The 20,611-nt window shown below is 48.2% G+C and overlaps 1 protein-coding gene across 3 annotated transcripts in view; it reads left to right on the forward strand.

The window, feature by feature from the left end:
- The window catches only part of LOC138570300 (NACHT, LRR and PYD domains-containing protein 3-like), a 348,872-nt gene that overhangs the window by 245,865 nt on the left and 82,396 nt on the right, over positions 1 to 20,611 (forward strand). For all 3 annotated transcript variants that reach the window (XM_069649073.1, XM_069649074.1, XM_069649075.1), the window contains exon 3: positions 7,985 to 8,083. In XM_069649073.1, the coding sequence (XP_069505174.1) occupies positions 7,985 to 8,083 (99 nt within the window). The remainder of the gene's footprint in view (positions 1 to 7,984; positions 8,084 to 20,611) is intronic.

Below are 20,611 nucleotides of genomic sequence, written 5' to 3' on the forward strand. Positions count from 1 at the left end.
CAAGCTCTTTATCAATTTCTGAGGGTCTACCGGTCCACTCCACACACATCAACGGGGGTGGCACCAGCGGAGGCCCTGTTCAAGCGGTGCCCACAGGGACTGCTGCCAGAGGTCATGGAAAAAGAACCAGGGGTATCGATGATCAGCAAGTGGAGCGTGATCGCAGGCTGAGGATCGGGCAAGAGAATGCAAGGAGAGGACTCCGCCCCCAACACCTGGCACCTGGGGACGAGGTGCTGATTCAAAATAGGCACCCCCACGGGAAGCTGTCCCACCCCTATGAACCTGAGCCGCAGGACGTTGTAGCTGTGAAAGGCTCGATGGTGACAGCTTCCGATGGCAGATGATCAGTCACCCGGAACGTGAGCTTTTTCAAGAGACTGGGTGACATAAGGACTGACACACCCCAGGAGCAGGACAGTATGGAGGTACCCGATGAGGGTGGAGGGGCCAGACCCTTCCCTTCGTCTCCCGCTGAGGGGATGCCAGCTGATGGATCACCCATGCCAGAAGCGAGCAGGAGGTACCCCCTGAGGACAGGACGAGGGAAACCTGTTCGCCTCAGCGACTACATGGTAGGAAAAGTATCCCGAATGACCGGCAGGTCGTTGTAGTCAAAGGGGGTCCAAGGGCGGCTGTGATTAAAGGGGTACCATGGGGTGATAAGTTTTAGTTATATTGGTTGATGTGCTTTGCTGTTGTTTAAGTTTGTTAATGTAAATTTGTTGTCCTCATGAAAAAGGAGGAGTGTGGTGCTGCCCCTTTAAGGGAAGAGCACGCAGCGGAGTGAAGTTGCACTCCCTGCGTGCACTATAAATAAAGGGGGCATTCCCGGTCGCAGTAGTGTGACCGGGGAGCCCGAAAAACAGCAGATGTCTGGAGTCTGAGTCTGTGGGGAGTGTTTGGGGGCTCACAGGCATCGCGAGCGGGGGCACTGACAGACCCCCAATAGCCTCCACACTCAGCCACTTCCTTCTTCCTCCTGCTGGTCTCTTGGTTTTCTGTCTCCTCTGCCCTCACCCGAGCAACCCACAAATCCCACTTGCATTTGCTGCCTTGTGTATACCTTGTCGCTGGGGATGCGTCCTCTTTCTCGGTCCAATACTTCCCTGTCTTTTCCCCAGGGGGTTATATATATGTGAAAGAAGGGCATTAAGTGGCGGATAGGCCCCGCCCGTTTCTTAAGTGTGTCGTGGAACCGCCATGGCAGCCTTGGTGGGCTAGAGTCCAAGGTCAGTTGAGGGGGCTGACTTCCTTGGCGCTTACAGGTAAGTCTCTGGGCTGGCAATTCCTCACCCTCCTGTCTTTGTCCCCATGGTCTGTGACTGAGTGAGAGCCTCTTGTGGCGTACCATGGGATGTTGGGTTTTGGGGTGTACACTTCTGCGATTGTCTGCTGTAGATGCTCTGTAAAACCATTGTGTAAAGCATGCAGGCAGAAGGGGAAGGGGCAGCACCTGGGTCCCTCAAATCCACCACCTCATCCCTCAGAGCCACCGGATTGGGTGCTGGATTACTTTTTGGAAGGCCTCCCTCTCCCCATCTTGACAGGGACAGGGTACTGGCCCTGTCACACCCATCTTACTCAACCCTATCCTTTCTTACACTCCCCTGCATCTTGCATCCCCCCATCCTACTCCACCCTGCCATTCTTTACAATGCCCTGCTCCACTTTCTGCTATCTCATCCAACTCAACCCTCCCCATCTTTATACTACCCTACTCCACCTTACAATGCACCCTCCTACTCAACCCTCCCCTTCTATATGGTACCCTACTCCACCTTACTATGTACCTTCCTACTTAACCCTCCCCTTCTATATGCTACCCTACTCAACCTTACACCGTACCCGCCTACTCAACCATCCCCATCTATATGCTACTCTACTCCACCTTATTATGTACCCTCCTACTCAACCCTCCCCCTTGTTAGACAGCCCTATCCCATCCTCTGCTGTCACATCCTACTCAACCCTCCCCTTCTATATGCTACCCTACTCAACCTTACATCATACCCTGCTACTCAACCCTCCCCTTCTATATGCTACCGTACTCAACCTTACACCGTACCCTCCTACTCAACCATCCCCATCTATATGCTACTCTACTCCACCTTATTATGTACCCTCCTACTCAACCCTCCCCTTCTATATGCTACCCTACTCAACCTTACACCATACCCTGCTACTCAACCCTCCCCTTCTATATGCTACCCTACACAACCTTACACCATGCCCTGCTACTCAACCCTCCCATTCTATGTTACCCTACTCTACCTTACTATGTACCCTCCTACTCAACCCTCCCATTCTATATGCTACCCTACTTAACCTTACACTGTACCCTCCTACTTAACCCCCCCTTCTATATGCTACCCTACTTAACCTTACACTGTACCTTGCTACTCAACCGTCCCCTTCTAGTTGGTACCCTACTCCACCTTACTATGCACCCTCCTACTCAACCCTCCCCTTCAATATGGTACCCTAGTCCACCTTACACCGTACCCTCCTACTCAATCCTTCCCTTTGTTAGACTGCACCATCCCACCCTCTGCTATCACATCCTACTCAACACTGACCTTTTTGCACTGTCCCATTCCACCATACTATCCCACCCAATCCTGTCCTTCTTTAGCCTGCCATACCCCATTGTTATAAAAAAATGAAAGCATCCATTGATTTTGACTGCTGCTTTTTAGGGCAGTGTGATACTTATTAGAAGTTGAGTCTGAAATTATGAATTTCATGAACAAAAAGAGATGGTCAGGAATGATATATAAATACAAAAGCCAAGACTGACTGTTTATTATTGGGCTCTAGTTCATGCGCCGCCTGAGGAAGCCCTGCACCACGCCGGGGAAACACATGTCCAGGGATTTATGAGGCATTTATACTTTAGCTTTTGTTGAAACAACATTATAATAAATTCAGCATTTTGGCGCAAAGTCAATGGATTCTTTCATTTTTTGTTTCAAGTATCTAGTATATTGGACAGCCTCAATATTATATAAGACCAGTTTCATATCAATCTTTCTATATCATAAACAAAGGACTCGCCAACAGTTGTGCTTAGGCTCTAAACTCAATACAGCTACCGCATTGTTATGCAATACTACTCAGTGCTGCCCTTCTTACACTACCCTACTCCACCTTACACTGCCCCATCCTATTCATCACATCCTCCCTTGGTTAGACTGCCATAAGCCATTATCGCATACTAGATCTATATAACATCCTATTCATCCCTGGCCTTCCTTATGCTGCCCTTCCCACCTGACCCTGTCACAGCCTACATCCACCCTTCCCCTCCTTATACTGCCCTTCCCACCTGACCCTGTCACAGCCCACTACCAGTCTTCCCTTCCTTATACTGCCCTGCGCACCTGACCCTGTCACAGCCCACTTCCACCCATCCCTTCCTTATACTGCCCTGCGCACCTGACCCTGTCACAGCCCACTTCCACCCTTCCATTCCTTATACTGCCCTTCCCACCTGGCCCTGTCACATCCCACTACCAGTCTTCCCTTCCTTATACTGCCCTGCGCACCTGACCCTGTCACAGCCCACTTCCACCCTTCCATTCCTTATACTGCCCTTCCCACCTGGCCCTGTCATACCCCACTTCCACCTGTTCATTCCTTATGCTACCCTTCCCACCTGGCCCTGTCACAGCCCACTTCCACCCATCCCTTCCTTTTACAGCCCTTCACACCTGACCCTGTCACAGCCCACTTCCATTCCTTATACTGCCCTTCCCACCTGATCCTGTTACAGCCCACCTCCACCCTTCCATTCCTTATACTGCCCTTCCCACCTGGCCCTGTCACATCCCACTTACACCCTTCCCCTCCTTATACTGCCCTTCCCACCTGACCCTGTCCAGCCCACTACCAGTCTTCCCTTCCTTATACTGCCCTGCGCACCTGACCCTGTCACAGCCCACTTCCACCCATCCCTTCCTTTTACAGCCCTTCACACCTGACCCTGTCACAGCCCACTTCCACCCTTTCCTTCCTTATGCTGCCTTTCCCACCTCATCCTGTCACAGCCCACTTCCACCCTTTCCTTCCTTATACTGCCCTTCCCACCTGATCCTGTTACAGCCCACCTCCACCCTTCCATTCCTTATACTGCCCTTCCCACCTGGCCCTGTCACATCCCACTTACACCCTTCCCCTCCTTATACTGCCCTTCCCACCTGACCCTGTCACAGCCCACTACCAGTCTTCCCTTCCTTATACTGCCCTGCGCACCTGACCCTGTCACAGCCCACTTCCACCCATCCCTTCCTTATACTGCCCTGCGCACCTGACCCTGTCACAGCCCACATCCACCCTTCCATTCCTTATACTGCCCTTCCCACCTGGCCCTGTCACATCCCACTTCCACCCGTTCATTCCTTATGCTACCCTTCCCACCTGGCCCTGTCACAGCCCACTTCCACCCATCCCTTCCTTTTACAGCCCTTCACACCTGACCCTGTCACAGCCCACTTCCACCCTTTCCTTCCTTATGCTGCCTTTCCCACCTCATCCTGTCACAGCCCACTTCCACCCTTTCCTTCCTTATACTGCCCTTCCCACCTGATCCTGTTACAGCCCACCTCCACCCTTCCATTCCTTATACTGCCCTTCCCACCTGGCCCTGTCACATCCCACTTACACCCTTCCCCTCCTTATACTGCCCTTCCCACCTGACCCTGTCACAGCCCACTACCAGTCTTCCCTTCCTTATACTGCCCTGCGCACCTGACCCTGTCACAGCCCACTTCCACCCATCCCTTCCTTATACTGCCCTGCGCACCTGACCCTGTCACAGCCCACATCCACCCTTCCATTCCTTATACTGCCCTTCCCACCTGGCCCTGTCACATCCCACTTCCACCCGTTCATTCCTTATGCTACCCTTCCCACCTGGCCCTGTCACAGCCCACTTCCACCCATTCCTTCCTTTTACAGCCCTTCACACCTGACCCTGTCACAGCCCACTTCCACTCTTTCCTTCCTTATGCTGCCTTTCCCACCTCATCCTGTCACAGCCCACTTCCACCCTTTCCTTCCTTATGCTGCCTTTCCCACCTCATCCTGTCACAGCCCACTTCCACCCTTCCATTCCTTATACTGCCATTCCCACCTGGCCCTGTCACATCCCACTTCCACCCGTTCATTCCTTATGCTACCCTTCCCACCTGGCCCTGTCACAGCCCACTTCCACCCATCCCTTCCTTTTACAGCCCTTCACACCTGACCCTGTCACAGCCCACTTCCATTCCTTATACTGCTTTTCCCACCTGATCCTGTCACAGCCCACTTCCACCCTTCCATTCCTTATACTGCCCTTCCCACCTGATCCTGTTACAGCCCACCTCCACCCTTCCATTCCTTATACTGCCCTTCCCACCTGGCCCTGTCACATCCCACTTCCACCCATCCCTTCCTATTACTGCCATTCGCACCTGACCCTGTCACAGCCCACTTCCATTCCTTATACTGCTTTTCCCACCTGGCCCTGTCACATCTGACTACCACCCTTCCCTTCCTTATGCTGCCCTTCTCACCTGACCCTGTCACATCCCACTTCCACCCTTCCCTTCCTTATGCTGCCCTTCTCACCTGACCCTGTCACAGCCCACTTCCACCCTTCCCTTCCTTATTCTGCCCTTGCGACCTGATCCTGTCACAGCCCACTTCCACCCTTCCCTTCCTTATGCTGCCCTTCTCACCTGACCCTGTCACAGCCCACTTCCACCCTTCCCTTCCTTATTCTGCCCTTGCGACCTGATCCTGTCACAGCCCACTTCCACCATTCCCTTCCTTATGCTGCCCTTCACACCTGCCCCTATAACTGCCCACTTCCACCCTTCCCTTCCTTATACTGCCCTGCGCACCCAACCCTGTCACAGCCCACTTCCATTCCTTATACTGCCTTTCCCACCTCATCCTGTCACAGCCCACTTCCACCCTTCCATTCCTTATACTGCCCTTCTCACCTGACCCTGTCACAATCCACGTCCACCCTTCCATTCCTTATACTGCCCTTCCCACCTGGCCCTGTCACAGTCCACTTCCACCCTTTCCTTCCTTATGCTGCCCTTCACACCTGCCCTATCACTTCCCACTTCCACCCTTCCCTTCCTTATGCTGCCCTTCCCACCTGACCCTGTCACAGCCCACTTCCACCCTTCCCTTCCTTATGCTGCTCTTCACACCTGCCCCTATCACTGCCCACTTCCACCCTTCCCTTCCTTATGCTGCTTTCCCACCTTACCCTGTCCCAGCCCACATCCACCCTTCAGTTCCTTATGCTGCCCTTCACACCTGCCCCTATCACTACCCACTTCCACCCTTCCCTTCCTTATGCTGCCCTTCCCACCTGACCCTGTCACAGCCCACTTCCACCCTTCACTTCCTCATGCAGCTCTTCATATCTGACCCTGTCACAGGCCACTTCCACCCTTCCCTTCCTTATGCTGCCCTTCCCACCTGACCCTGTCACAGCCCACTTCCACCCTTCACTTCCTCATGCAGCTCTTCATATCTGACCCTGTCACAGGCCACTTCCACCCTTCCCTTCCTTATGCTGCCCTTCCCACCTGACCCTGTCACAGCCCACTTCCACCCTTCACTTCCTTATGCTGCCCTTCACACCTGCCCCTATCACTGCCCACTTCCACCCTTCCCTTCCTCATGCTGCCCTTCCCACCTGACCCTGTCACAGCCCACTTCCACCCTTCACTTCCTTATGCAGCTCTTCACACCTGACCCTGTCATAGCCCACTTCCAACCTTCCCTTCCTTATTCTGCCCTTGCAACCTGACCCTGTCACAGCCCACTTCCACCCTTTCCTTCCTTATGCTGCCCTTCCCACCTGACCCTGTCACAGCCCACTTCCACCCTTCACTTCCTTATGCTGCTCTTCACACCTGAATCTGTCACAGCCCACTTCCACCCTTCCCTTTCTTATTCTGCCCTTCACACCTGCCCCTGTCACTGCCCACTTCCACCCTTCCCTTCCATATGCTGCCCTTCACACCTGACCCTGTCACAGCCCACTTCCACCCTTCCCTTCCTTATGCTGCCCTCCCCACCTTACCCTGTCACATCCCACTACCAGTCTTCCCTTCCTTATGCTGCCCTTCCCACCTGACCCTGTCACAGCTCATTACCACCCTTCCCTTCCTTATTCTGCCCTTCCCACCTGACCCTGTCACAGCCCACTTCCACCCATCCCTTCCTTATACTGCCCTTCCCACCTGACCCTGTCACAGCCCACTTCCACCCATCCCTTCCTTATACTGCCCTTCCCACCTGACCCTGTCACAGCCCACTTCCACCCATCCCTTCCTTATACTGCCCTTCCCACCTGACCCTGTCACAGCCCACTTCCACCCATCCCTTCCTTATACTGCCCTTCCCACCTGACCCTGTCACAGCCCACTTCCACCCTTCCCTTCCTTATGCTGCTCTTCCCACCTGACCCTATCACTTCCCACTTCCACCCTTCCCTTCCTTATGCTGCTCTTCCCACCTGACCCTGTCACAGCCCACTTCCACCCTTCCCTTCCTTATGCTGCCCTTCCCACCTGACCCTGTCACAGCCCACTTCCACCCGTTCATTCCTTATGCTACCCTTCCCACCTGGCCCTGTCACAGCCCACTTCCACCCATCCCTTCCTTATACTGCCCTGTGCACCTGACCCTGTCACAGCCCACTTCCACCCGTTCATTCCTTATGCTACCCTTCCCACCTGACCCTGTCACAGCCCACTTCCACCCTTCCCTTCCTTATGCTGCTCTACTCCGTCTAACCCTGTTAACGTTATGCAGCTGGACTCTACTTTATCCTCCCCCATTCTACCCCCATGCCTACCTTTATCTCATGTGACACATTCTGCCCCCCAGGCTCATACCTTATGCAGTGTCTTATGATTACGAAAGGAAACAGTGGCCCTGTCTCACATTGTCCTGTTTTTGTGCACAACAGCAAACTGGAAACCCTTCATCTTCATGAAGACACGTTTGGAAATGAAGGCATCATACTGCTCTGTCCTGTGCTGAAGACGATGAATTTAAAGACTTTATCGTAAGTGGAGTTTAATACCAACTGTAACACACCCTGTCCATCACACTATGCACTGGCTGCGTCTGGAAATATTTGGCAACACACACACACCAAAACAATAGAGCTATACATTTTGCAATGTGTGACAGTCTTGCTCTGTGAAAACTGTGCACATTTACAACATAGTGGGCCTCATTACACGGACGGCGGTAAGGGTTAACGGTCACCGTTAATGGCAACGGTGACCGTTAACCCTTACCGCCGTACTACGAGGTCCCTTTGCGGGTTGGAGGATTTAACGCCTGCTTCTTGCAGGCGTTAAAATCCAACCCGCTAAGGGACCTCGGAGCTAATTACGGCACCGCAAAATTGCGGTGGCGTAATTAGCGCCTTCCCCATTTCCATAGAGCCCTATGGGGAAGAAATGGGAATGGGGAAGGGCAATGGCGGAAAGGGGATTTACCGCCCCTCCAACCTTGGAATGGGGCGGTAAATCCCCTTTCCGCCAAGGCGGTGCCGGTATTTTACCGGCATGAGCCATGGCGCTAATAGCGCCATGGCTCACCGCCTACCGTGTAATGAGGCCCAGTGAGATTTGCACCAGGCACAGTTTAGATACATGTATATCTCACGCACACAGAGTTATATGAAATGGTATATTAACACCATGATATATATGATAGAATCTAAAACACCATGCACAGTGTTATATGAAATTACACATGAACACCATGCACAGTGTTATATGAAATTACACATGAACACCATGCACAGTGTTATATGAAATTATATGTAAACACCATGCAGTGTTATATGAAATTACACATGAACACCATGCACAGTGTTAAATGAAATTACACATGAACACCATGCACAGTGTTATATGAAATTACACATGAACACCATGCACAGTGTTATATGAAATTGTATGTAAACACCATGCAGTGTTATATGTAATTACACATGAACACCATGCACAGTGTTATATGAACTTACACATGAACACCATGCACAGTGTTATATGAAATTATATGTAAACACCATGCAGTGTTATATGAAATTACACATGAACACCATGCACAGTGTTATATGAAATTACACATGAACACCATGCAGTGTTATATGAAATTACACATGAACACCATGCACAGTGTTATATGAAATTACACATGAACACCATGCACAGTGTTATATGAAATTATATGTAAACACCATGCAGTGTTATATGAAATTACACATGAACACCATGCAGTGTTATATGAAATTACACATGAACACCATGCACAGTGTTATATGAAATTACACATGAACACCATGCACAGTGTTATATGAAATTATATGTAAACACCATGCAGTGTTATATGAAATTACACATGAACACCATGCACAGTGTTATATGAAATTATTTGAAATTGTATGTAACACCCATGCGAAGTGATACATGAAATGGAATCTAAAACATCATTCAAGGTGTTATATGAAATATATGTCAACCGCTGCACAGTGCTATATGAAATTGCCTATGAACACCATGCACAGTGTTATATGAAATTATATGCAAACACTGCAGTGTTATATAAAATTTCATATAAACACCATGCACAGTGTTATATGAAATTATATATAAAACCCTGCAGTGTTATATGAAATTGCATGTAGACACCATTCACAGTGTTCTGTGAAATTGCATATAAACACCGTGCACAGTATTATATGAAATTGCATATAAACATCATGCACAGTGTTATATGAAATTGCATATAAACACTGTGCACAGTGTCATATGAAATTGCATATAAACACCATGCACAGTGTTATGCGAAATTGCATATAAACATCATGCACAGTGTTATATGAAATTGCATATAAACACCATGCACAGTGTTATGCGAAATTGCATATAAACACCATGCACAGTGTTATATGAAATTGCATATAAACACCATGCACAGTGTTATGCGAAATTGCATATAAACACCATGCACAGTGTTATGCGAAATTGCATATAAACACCATGCACAGTGTTATGCGAAATTGCATATAAACACCACGCACAGTGTTATGCGAAATTGCATATAAACACCATGCACAGTGTTATGCGAAATTGCATATAAACACCACGCACAGTGTTATGCGAAATTGCATATAAACATCATGCACAGTGTTATATGAAATTGCATATAAACACCACGCACAGTGTTATGCGAAATTGCATATAAACATCATGCACAGTGTTATATGAAATTGCATATAAACACCATGCACAGTGTTATGCGAAATTGCATATAAACACCATGCACAGTGTTATATGAAATTGCATATAAACACCATGCACAGTGTTATGCGAAATTGCATATAAACACCATGCACAGTGTTATGCGAAATTGCATATAAACACCATGCACAGTGTTATGCGAAAACACCATGCACAGTGTTATGCGAAATTGCATATAAACACCACGCACAGTGTTATGCGAAATTGCATATAAACACCACGCACAGTGTTATTTGAAAGTACATTTCAACACCATGCACAGTGTTATATTCCTTCTGCAGTCTCATATGAGTCTTTACTGTACATTAAAGCTTCTCAGTTCATATTTTTCAGTTGAAATCAATGTCGCCATCTTTTCTTCCTGTGTCCCCCCAAATGTGGCCATGGTACGACGTCCAATCATCGACAGTAGTTTTTTTGGCTGATGTTTTTCCAAATAATTTGTGTCGAAATATCCCATTGATTTTATTTGTTTGGGGTTGTGGGAAAGGGCATATAAAGGGTTGGGGTGAGGAGGGGTTGAGAACAGTAAAAAAATGGGTGGGTGAGGGGTAAAAAAAAATGTGCGAAAAACCCCAGTCGAAAAAGCGGTTGTTGATGATATGTGGCTTCATGGCTTTGCTAAGCTTCAGTGGCGCTATAGTGATCATTATAGTCTACATCTTTGGGAGAGTGGCAATCGTGCAAAGGAATGTTTCTATTAACCAATGAAAGGCTGAGCCGCTGTTCCCTCCCATGGGTGTCTGTAGTTCACGGTGCGTGGCTCACGCTCCGAGTAACTGCTCCTATTCACACAGATCATTATACAACCATAGCTAACGTGCTTCTTTGCAAGGCTTGTGTTACAGTCATTCCACTTATCCAGTCTGTTGTGTCGCAGTTGTTGGGCTGAAGTATTTAAGTTCCTGAGAAATCCATCAACTCTGTTGTGATGTAGGGGAGAGAGGGTACCAAGAAGGGTTTTTAGTAAGTAATTACTCAGTACTGCGGGTGTGTTCTAGCAAGCAGACTTCTAGAGCCGGTGAGCGCTTTCTGGGTGGCTGGTAAGGAGAGCTTTGGAGGGGTTCCTGAGGCTGGGGGACTGAAGCCTAGACTCCCCTCTCCTTCTCCTCTCTGAACTGACAGTATTCTTCTCCCAGGCTTTATCTCATTCCTCCACCCATTCTCCGAGCCCCCCTGGGCCCCCCTTGGCTCCCCTTGGCCCCCCTGGCCTGCTGGAACCTCATAGTCCACCTCCCAAGGTACCGATCTGCCTGGCTCTCCTTACTCCTCTTCTTAAATCTCCCTCGTCTCTTTCCGCTTCCCAAATTACCCCTCCCCTCTTTAGTCATTACTTCCTCCCAGTGACTCCTTCCGGTTTCACCACCTCCTCCTGATGTCACTGTCACCTTCTTACTCTCACCCTATATCACCAAATATCACCAGCTGCTTCCCCACCTCGTCCATCACTATCTATTCATGTTACTCCCTCCTTCCAACCCATTCCTGGTCTTCTTACATCCACCAATTCCCTCTTATTCTTTATAACTCCAAATAAATCCACGCCCGACTTTACCACATCCTTCCAATCATCCCTTCATTTCTCCGAACCTCCTCTTGCTCTATTTTGCCACAACGTCCCCTTTTGCCTTCAATGCTGCCGTCTGCTGACTGCCTGCCTCCTGCCCCCTTCGTAGTCCTTGTCTTCCTCATTGTCAGCGCCCTCCTCCTTCACTTTTTCTATTTGTCCTACTTCTTCTTCTTCCTCCTCCCCCCACTCTTCCTCAGAGGCGTAGCCAGGCATGTCTTACAAGTGGGGCCTGAAGCTTATGTAGTTGTTCCACCACAGTGAAATTAACATCTCTAAATGCCCACTCAGAGCTGCTGAGTGGGCATTTACAGATTTTGGGGGAGCCTTGCCCGCTCTGTCTACGCTTCTGATCTTCCTCTTCCTCCCCCTGTCTGCTCCCCCTCACACTGCTGTACTGTGACCTCAAGCTTATGTAGGGCTGGTGCTGAACAGCTCCACTCTGGCACGTGGGAGGGACCACCTGCCAGGTCTGAGCATGCTCAGTGGCAGTGGGGCTGTGTAAACCTGTCTGCCTGGGGGACACTTTTAAATAGGGCACCCACCTTCTTGGAGCACATTCTAGAATGTTCTCTCTGCTGACTGGCTGAGAGCTGCTGCTCCCCTTGCCTCCCCTCCTTCTGGAAGACTCTTCTCTCCACATGAAGTTTGTTTAGGCCCTCCCCTGTCTTTAGCAGGTCAGCCTGGAGGGACAGGAAGGCTGTGCAGTTGCTTTGTTCCATTGTTCTTAATAGGTGGGGTTCCCCTTCCTACTGTCATATGGGCAAGGGGTGCAGATTCTCAGACTCTGTACTGGGTGAAATGCACCTCTGTGGTGCTCTCATATCATCCCACTGCACGGAAACACAAGCAAGCCCAGACAAGAGCCTCCTCAGGGAGGCGCAGCAAGAAAGGGACCCACGTCTGAGCATACCCTCTCTCACTCAGGGAGACAAACTGTACCCTAAAAGGTGAATGGTGGAAGGCTTAGAATAAATGTGAACGACTGGCGTTTTCTAGCCAGGCCCTCACATCCTGGCTTCAGGGCATCCCTTTTAATATTCCTTTTGATTTAGAGCCCAAGTCTGAATTTCTCCGTAGGCCACCCCACCGCCCGCTGAATCTGTAGTTGATTGTTCTTGGTTCATTTTCCATCTAAACCAATTAGTGGATTCTCAGAGTCCTTGTGCTTGACGGTGACCCCCAAGGAACCCAATTCTTACTTGAACTTGTGGCGTTCCAGTGGCTTGCTGGACCCTTTTACGCTTCTTAAAGAGGCACGACTTCTGGGGTTCCCATGGGATCGTCTCCATCCTCTGTACTGTGCACCTGGCCCTGTCATCCTCTGGCTCGGGAAGGCCCATGGCCACCATGATGTTTCCCTGACCGTCTTCAGCGCCGGGAAGGAAAAACTATATAATGGAATAATTTCTCATTGCAATAGATTAAATAGTTTGGCTCTGGCTCACCAATTAGATTTACCTGTGCGCTTTTAGACCGTTAAAAATACTTTATTTTGTACAACTGATTTTGTAGCGGGGTGTACCCTGGCCCGGGAGCCACCATTTCAAGTTGTAAAGGAGCAGACGGACACATCTGCAGGATATCCTACCCCTATACCTCCCCTGTATTGCAGACATGAGACTGTGCCTTGTCAGACACCAGTCATCATACCAATACCGCAGCAAGTATTTGGAGGGAGATATCCACTGAGACAACCGTATCGAATGTACCCACAAGGTAATGACGGACTGCAGGAAGAGATCCCTGGAAAAATATGAGCGCAAACTAAGAAAAACTGACATCACAAGAAAGTGTGCACGACGTCCCAAGATACTGAATGAATCTTAGAGAAGAAATAACGATGCAAAGAATTAAGTGAACCTTTAAAGTATAACAAAGAAAAGAACATGATAGAATAGCTCTGCAGAAATCAGAAGCATGAAGAATGTACATACGTTGAAACGCAAGATAGATCAAATCATCGTATAGGCTGGCTATAAGTAGTAAATAGAATGCAGGCGGAGCCGCCATTGTACAGAAACTGCACATTGGTATCATGAAATAATAAGCCAGAAATCATGAAAGGGGAATGAAAAGCTGTGTCGCAGTAGAATATCAGGTTGCCGATGCTGTGTGGCGATGCTGTCTGGCCAGAGGTCAATATCCTAGAAATCGAGGTCAGTTATCTACCCTGAAGAAGAACGAGTGTGCAGAGGATGAATCCTCTCACATTGTCGCACCTAGAAACACTCGAGTACTGGCGCGTTATAAAGGCCACATCAGATCATATCAATGTGCAAGAAAGAACACAAGTGATACCAAGTTTAATTCATGTAAAGCATTTAAAAAGCTGCAGAATTAACCAAATTGTGGTCTCTTGTCACTTGAGTCAAGGATGAAAATAGAGTTCGAACTTGGAGTTCCAGACACGATAGCTAGTGCCCTCACTTCCGTGCATTCCTAGGATGAGAATACTATGCAAGGCCAAGGACAAAGACAATTTCATGGCAGAATGCATGGGTTATGAGAGATGCTGGGCTAATTGGGTGGTGAGGTAGCTACATGTCCTATCTGCCTGCACCTGGGTCTTGGCTGATGTGCTGATAAATTAACCGAATGCTCCAGACATGGCACAAGTGCGCCAAACCAATTGCATTAGTCTGTATATTGAGGGACATCATAGTTTGAGGTACCAATGAGACACGGTGTAACTGGTGTTTCTGAAAGGACATGTTTGAAGAGGTAGGCATGAGTTCTCCACCTGATAAAGGACATCCAATACCAATCCTAGCTCCCATGTGATTATATATCTAGAAGTCTCCCATAACCAATCCAGACCCTTGATAGGTTTTTCACTACTGCCACGTATTATGACGTCACTCTGACACATAATGAAGTCTATAAATTCAATTTTATTTTTAAGAATCATTGGGAGACTGAGCGTACGTCCGTTGATGTTCGTTGTAACCTCCCTGTTTTAGACAATTGTTAATAAAACAGTAACTTTCCATCTTCTTGAGTTTGTCCGGTTATTTGAACTCAGAATTATTCTTGTGTAATCCCATTCCTTAACAGATGCACGTGTCAGAACTCGGCTCAACCTCCTCTAACTCCTCACCTGAGCCTTCAGAAGTAGTGTCCTTGGAAGCAATCTTTGCCTTCAGGCGGCTCTTCTTCTTGGTTGGGGTCCTTTCCTTAGCCTTCTTGATTTTCTGTTCACGTAAGTAAGGTCTGGCCCCACCGGAGGCCACCTTGACCGAGATGGGAATCTGTCCTTGGGGACTCCCAGGGGGCCAGCCTCCAATTTCAGGGAAAAAGCCGAATGGCAGAAAAAACCCTGGAGAGTTTGTATGCAGGAAGGGATTTGTGAAGACAGTTCGATGACACCGGTCTTGGGAGAGCAGTATCCAGCTGAGGCAAGTAGGAATAGCTAACTCCAATCACATTCCAGGTAAGTATTAACGAGTACCGAATGATAAGAAAGAATCTGATTTAGGCCAAAGGATTAGGAGATAAACAGTAAAAAGTAAAGAAAAACAAACTGAGTAAGGACAGGTGTAGAAACAAAGACCCAGTCCGAGTGTTACAGATAGAAGGGATACCCCGGACTAACCCCAGCTCAGAACAGATAGGCAGCAAATGACAAGTAGAACTAGGGAGGATACAACAAAGGGTAGGAAATAGAACAAAGTAAGTATTGCAGAGAAATTCTACAGCAATAAGATACGGTCAGAAAGGGAAGGCAAGAGAGGGTTTAATGCCGGAAACCGAGGAGAGGATCAAAGAGGAGGAATAGCGTAGCGTAGCGGAATGAAACAAAGCCCATAAGACGGGTAGCGGAGGTTAGGAAAGGATGAAGCACGCCAAGTAGGAAGGAAACAAACCGAAACCAAACGGCAGAGGGACCGTAGAAAAACAGAAGCAAGGCGAGGAAGCTGACTCGGACGTCAGAAAGTGGAAGCCTTGTAAAGAAAGGGAAACACGAAGAAAGGCTAGATCAAAGCGAGGAACAATGAAGGCAAAGAGTAGCACAGAATGCACGGAGCGTTGTAACAAAAAGCACAGATACAACGCACCGGCAGAGGGGGCAGAGCCGACCTTTATAGTGGCGATGGCCATCTTGGGTGAGGACTAGAGCGGAGCACACGTAAAAACTAGTGTCTCCAATCGTCCCATAATTTCCAGGACCGATTCCTGACAGCACATTCCAGGAGCCATAAGCTCATCTGGTAGCTGTGCGGATGGTTTAAGATCTAAGCTAGTTTGACTTCAGAGTTTCGGATGATCGGGCTTCCTCCACCTTTAGCTGGAAGATTGTGGAGTTTCCTGTGTAGAGCGGCCAATAGAAATAAACTTGCAAGAAGAATTGAGACAGTGTGCAGGTTCCTCTTTGAAGAAATCCCTGCTCGGTTTCCAATGGTGCACCGCGGACGGAAGGCGAACTGGTCAGATTGGAGAAGGAGTTGATACCTTAAGTCCTCGAGTTGAATAACGGATGTACATAAACTATGGGAAATGCCAATATAGAGGGGTGGGATTGTGATATTTTTGGGTAACGGGAAATTTTGTGTAGATAAAGGAACACCTAGGTAATCCTATTTTAAGGGAGATTGAAGAAGACGTCTCAAATTCTAGTCAGAATATTAAGAGAGAGAATACGCACAGTCAGGACTGTGCAAGGTGACGTCTTAAACTCTGCACGGGGAAACATAATTGGAGGAGAGGAGAGAATACCTCTTACTATAAATTATTATAGGGGAAAGGGAAGGTGATCACAAAAGTTATTAATGTGTATTCTGTTATTATTTTGAGTATTATTTGATGTATGAAGTTTTGAGAGGTAGTAAGCTGTGCAGTTGGAAGTGACATTGTTTTGAGTTACGTGTAGTAAACGATTGGCTCCAATCAGAAGACAGATAGGTTGTTGAAATAAAAGAGGATTGAACGGCCATTGATGGTGATTGCTCATATTTATTGTTTTGAGATTAAAAGTGTTGAGCAATAAGCTTTGAAATAGGTAGAGATTTATTAACGACCTTGAAAGTATCGACAGTCAATTGCAACTTGTCATTATGGAGGACACTCCTCTCATGCACCTTTGTAAAACATTACCACGACAAGCGTCCTACCTCAAAAAGTACAGTGCAGAATGGGTAAAGGGCACAGCTGATAAAATGTTCATGCCATGGCCACAAGGAGGATCATTGTCAAAGGCGGTACTACAACACATGACCACATATGGGCAGGCTGCGTACACGGGAAAGAAATTAGAGAAAAGACTATCAGTTTTAGAACTTTGGAAAATGTACCAAAAGGAAAAAGAAGGTTCAGTACAGGAGGAGTGGATGCTTAATCAGTATAAAGGGGAGAGCATTGAGCCCACGGCTTCTCTTACTCTGCCAGAGATTAAGAGCCTAGATGCAGAGGAGACAGGATTTTACCCTTTAGAAGAATTAAAAGTAGCAGCAGGGTATAGTAACCCAATGTATGAACCCCACGCTTAAAGTAATGATGACAGTCCAGAAGAGAGCAAAAGGAAGGAAGATGCGTGTAAACTTATACGAGATAAAGAAGAAAGAGGCGAGAGATCGAATATATCAACAGATATAGATAAAGAAATTAAGAGATGGAATGGAGAAAAGGATAGGGCTGAAGAGGTAACGCTTGTACAGAACGAATGGATGGGAAGACATATATTACTCAAGTTAGATGGAAAAAGCCTTGAGGAGGTTACACAAAAAGATGACAAAGACGAGCAAGAAACTAAGAAGAGGGAACCTAGAAAAGCAGTTGAGGGAGGATGAGCAAGGAAGGCAAAGCCGGGATCGATGGGAACAGATATATAGAGAAGAAAAGAAACAGAAGAAAGGGATAAGAAAGAAAGAAGGAGAGAGAGAGGAAGAAGAGGCACAAAGAGGGAAGGAAACATAATTACAGAGATGGAGGGAAGAAGAACAAAGGAAAGAAGTAAGAAGGGAAGAAAGAAGGCAGGAAGGGATGCGAGAAGGCGAAGGTAAGTGGACAAAGAGATAAAACTGAATAGAAGGCGGCAAGGCCTTGATGCCAATCTCGTTCTTAAATAATTAATGAGACCAAGCTACAAAATACAGGGGCAAAGGGACACAATAAACGAAGGACTTTCAAAGAGAGAAAAGAGTCAGGATACACTTAAAACAACACAGGAAGAAGAAAGATATGATGCAGAAAGTAGTGGAGAAAGGATTAATACGATATATCAGCAAATAATACAGAATAGCGAGCATGATCTCTCCTGGATCTTGCAGGGGTAAGATTCGAAATTGCGCTTATTTCACTGTGCTTTCAATACTTTGTTTGACGGTGAGGTTAGGAAATCTACATCTGCTGCTGGGGGCACAGCACTTGCTGAAGATCAGCTGTTTATTGGACTGTAACCCATTACTATTGTGAATTACTTAACTTTTGAACGTGTGTTTTTGGCCCCTCAAAGATGGCCTTACTGTGTTAATTGTGACTGCCTCTTCACCTGGTCTGGCCTGACACCCACCCCCATTGGCTGCCAGGCCTAGATAGGCCAATAGCTGCAGCTGGGAGGCAAGAGCCAGCCCTGATCACTAAAGGCCCACACAAAGGCCCTGTCTGCTTCCTGTCCTCTGACAGGCTGCATTTCATGAGACTTCCACCACAGCCCAATCCTCCTCAGGTTGCTTTCCCTGGACTACCATGACTCTCCTACCTCACTCAACATGGGTTAGTTACCTCCTCGTCTCTGCCTGTACTCTCAGCTCGCCATCTTATGTACTAAAGTAAGTCATTCTGTACACACCTTTACCTTCTTACCCATTTCATTTCCTTATCAACATGGCCTTATATGTAACCGGAAAGTCAAACATGGGTGTATTTGGCATTTAACTGGAAAATCAAACTTGTATTTAACTTCGCCCATTGATTGTAACCTACTAGCCCAGTGACTGTTCCATACCACTGTACTTGCATACTCCTCCCTCTGCCTCCATCTCTTCCCACTCATGGCGCTATCTGTTTCTCCCATCTATTCCAACTGCTTCTCTATCAACTATCCTTCCCTTCTCACTAAGTCTGGAAAGAATAAGTTCAAAAAGGAGATCTTGACCTCTAACCCTTGTCTCCCCATCGCTGATACCTATACAGACCCTCACTGACATTCTCTTTGTCATCCCTTCTCTGGATCCATGGACCCCCCCATATGATCTCTGTGCTCCGTCCTGTCTCCTCCTCTCCCATTAATGGTGGCACTCGATGGGAAGTCCTCATGAATTCCTTCACCTCCTCCAGAATCATCCTTAACATCTATCTAAATGGCACTGTCATGGTCCAAGGTCCTCAGGCCAATCTCCTCCTCTTTGACAGGCACTTCCTTCGCCTCATCAATTTCCTATCACCTCCTGCTGTCCCCTCCTCTCCCCCCTTGGCTACCCTGCCCTCCTATCTCCTCCTCCGCCCTTCCTAGCGCTCCTTCTTCACCTCCCCAGGGCATACCTCTGATCTGTACCCCTCCCCGGAAGGTCTTTAAGGCTGGCAACCTTCTTCATTTTGCCACTCTCAACTCCCGCTCTAGTGTCAAACACTTCTCTGACATCTGCCACCTCCTTGAAGAACTTGATCTCGATGTCCTAGGTCTCACCAAGGCATGGTTCATGGCCAGCTCTGGTACGAGCTTTGACACTCTCCTCCCTGATGGCTACACGATCCTCTCTGCACCCAGATCCACTCAGCCTGGAGGTGGTGTGGCCCTGATCTTTCCTGATTGGATTCCTGCCAGTATCATTCCCACTCAGATCTACTCCTCTTTCAAATGCCTTGTCTGCAGGCCCTCAATCTCTCCTAACCACTCTTACTGTTGCTATTCTCTACCGGCCTCCTGATCAAATCACCTCATTTCTCCCTGAGTGGGCTGACCTCTCCTCCCTCCTGGCCTCAACCACTAAACTCCTCTTCCTTGGTGACCTAAACATCCACCTTGATTCTCCCTGTCCCTACTCTCTGCTCTTTCACAACCTCTGTGATTCCCTCTCTCTCTCTCTATCCTCCCCTCTGGCCCGACACATTCTGCAGGTCACACACTTGATGTCTTGATCTCCTCTGGCCTCCCTCTCTCTATCTCTCTGACTACTCCACTCTCCTGGAGTGACCACTGCCTTCTCTCCTCTCATCTCTCACTCTCTTCACCCCAAGCCAAGCTTACCCCAACACTGCCACCTACCTTCCCAGACATCGGTCCCATGAAGTGTGTATCAGTTGAGGCTTTCGCTGCCAACTTCTCTCCCCCAATCCCTCTCTGGTTGACTCACACCCGGACACAGCCCTGTCCGTTCTCTACTCTTCAATTTCTGATACTCTTGATGCTCTTGCCCCTGTCATGAGGATCCATTTGAAGTCCAAAGCCAAGTGCAATTCTTGGTATGACTCCAACCTAGCCACACTTAAACGTAAGTATTAAGCGGCTGAGAGGAAATGGAGGACTTCTTGCTCATCCTCTGACAAACTGGCCTGTCGCTTGCTCCAAAGGCAATACCAACTCTCTGTCCTCACCAAGAAGAGAGTGTACATTCAAGCCTGTGGCTCGGCAGCAGCCAACAACTTGGCCAAACTCTTTAAAATCTGCAAGGAGCTGGCCAACCCTGCTGCAGACTCTACCCCTCCTGTTGCCTCCCAGGCTCTCTGCAATGCCCTTGCCTCTCATTTTATCTCAAAAATCCATGACATC

This window comes from Ambystoma mexicanum, chromosome 2q (assembly GCF_040938575.1).
Source record: "Ambystoma mexicanum isolate Mex_15411 chromosome 2q, UKY_AmexF1_1, whole genome shotgun sequence".
NCBI classification, from domain to species: Eukaryota; Metazoa; Chordata; class Amphibia; order Caudata; family Ambystomatidae; genus Ambystoma; species Ambystoma mexicanum.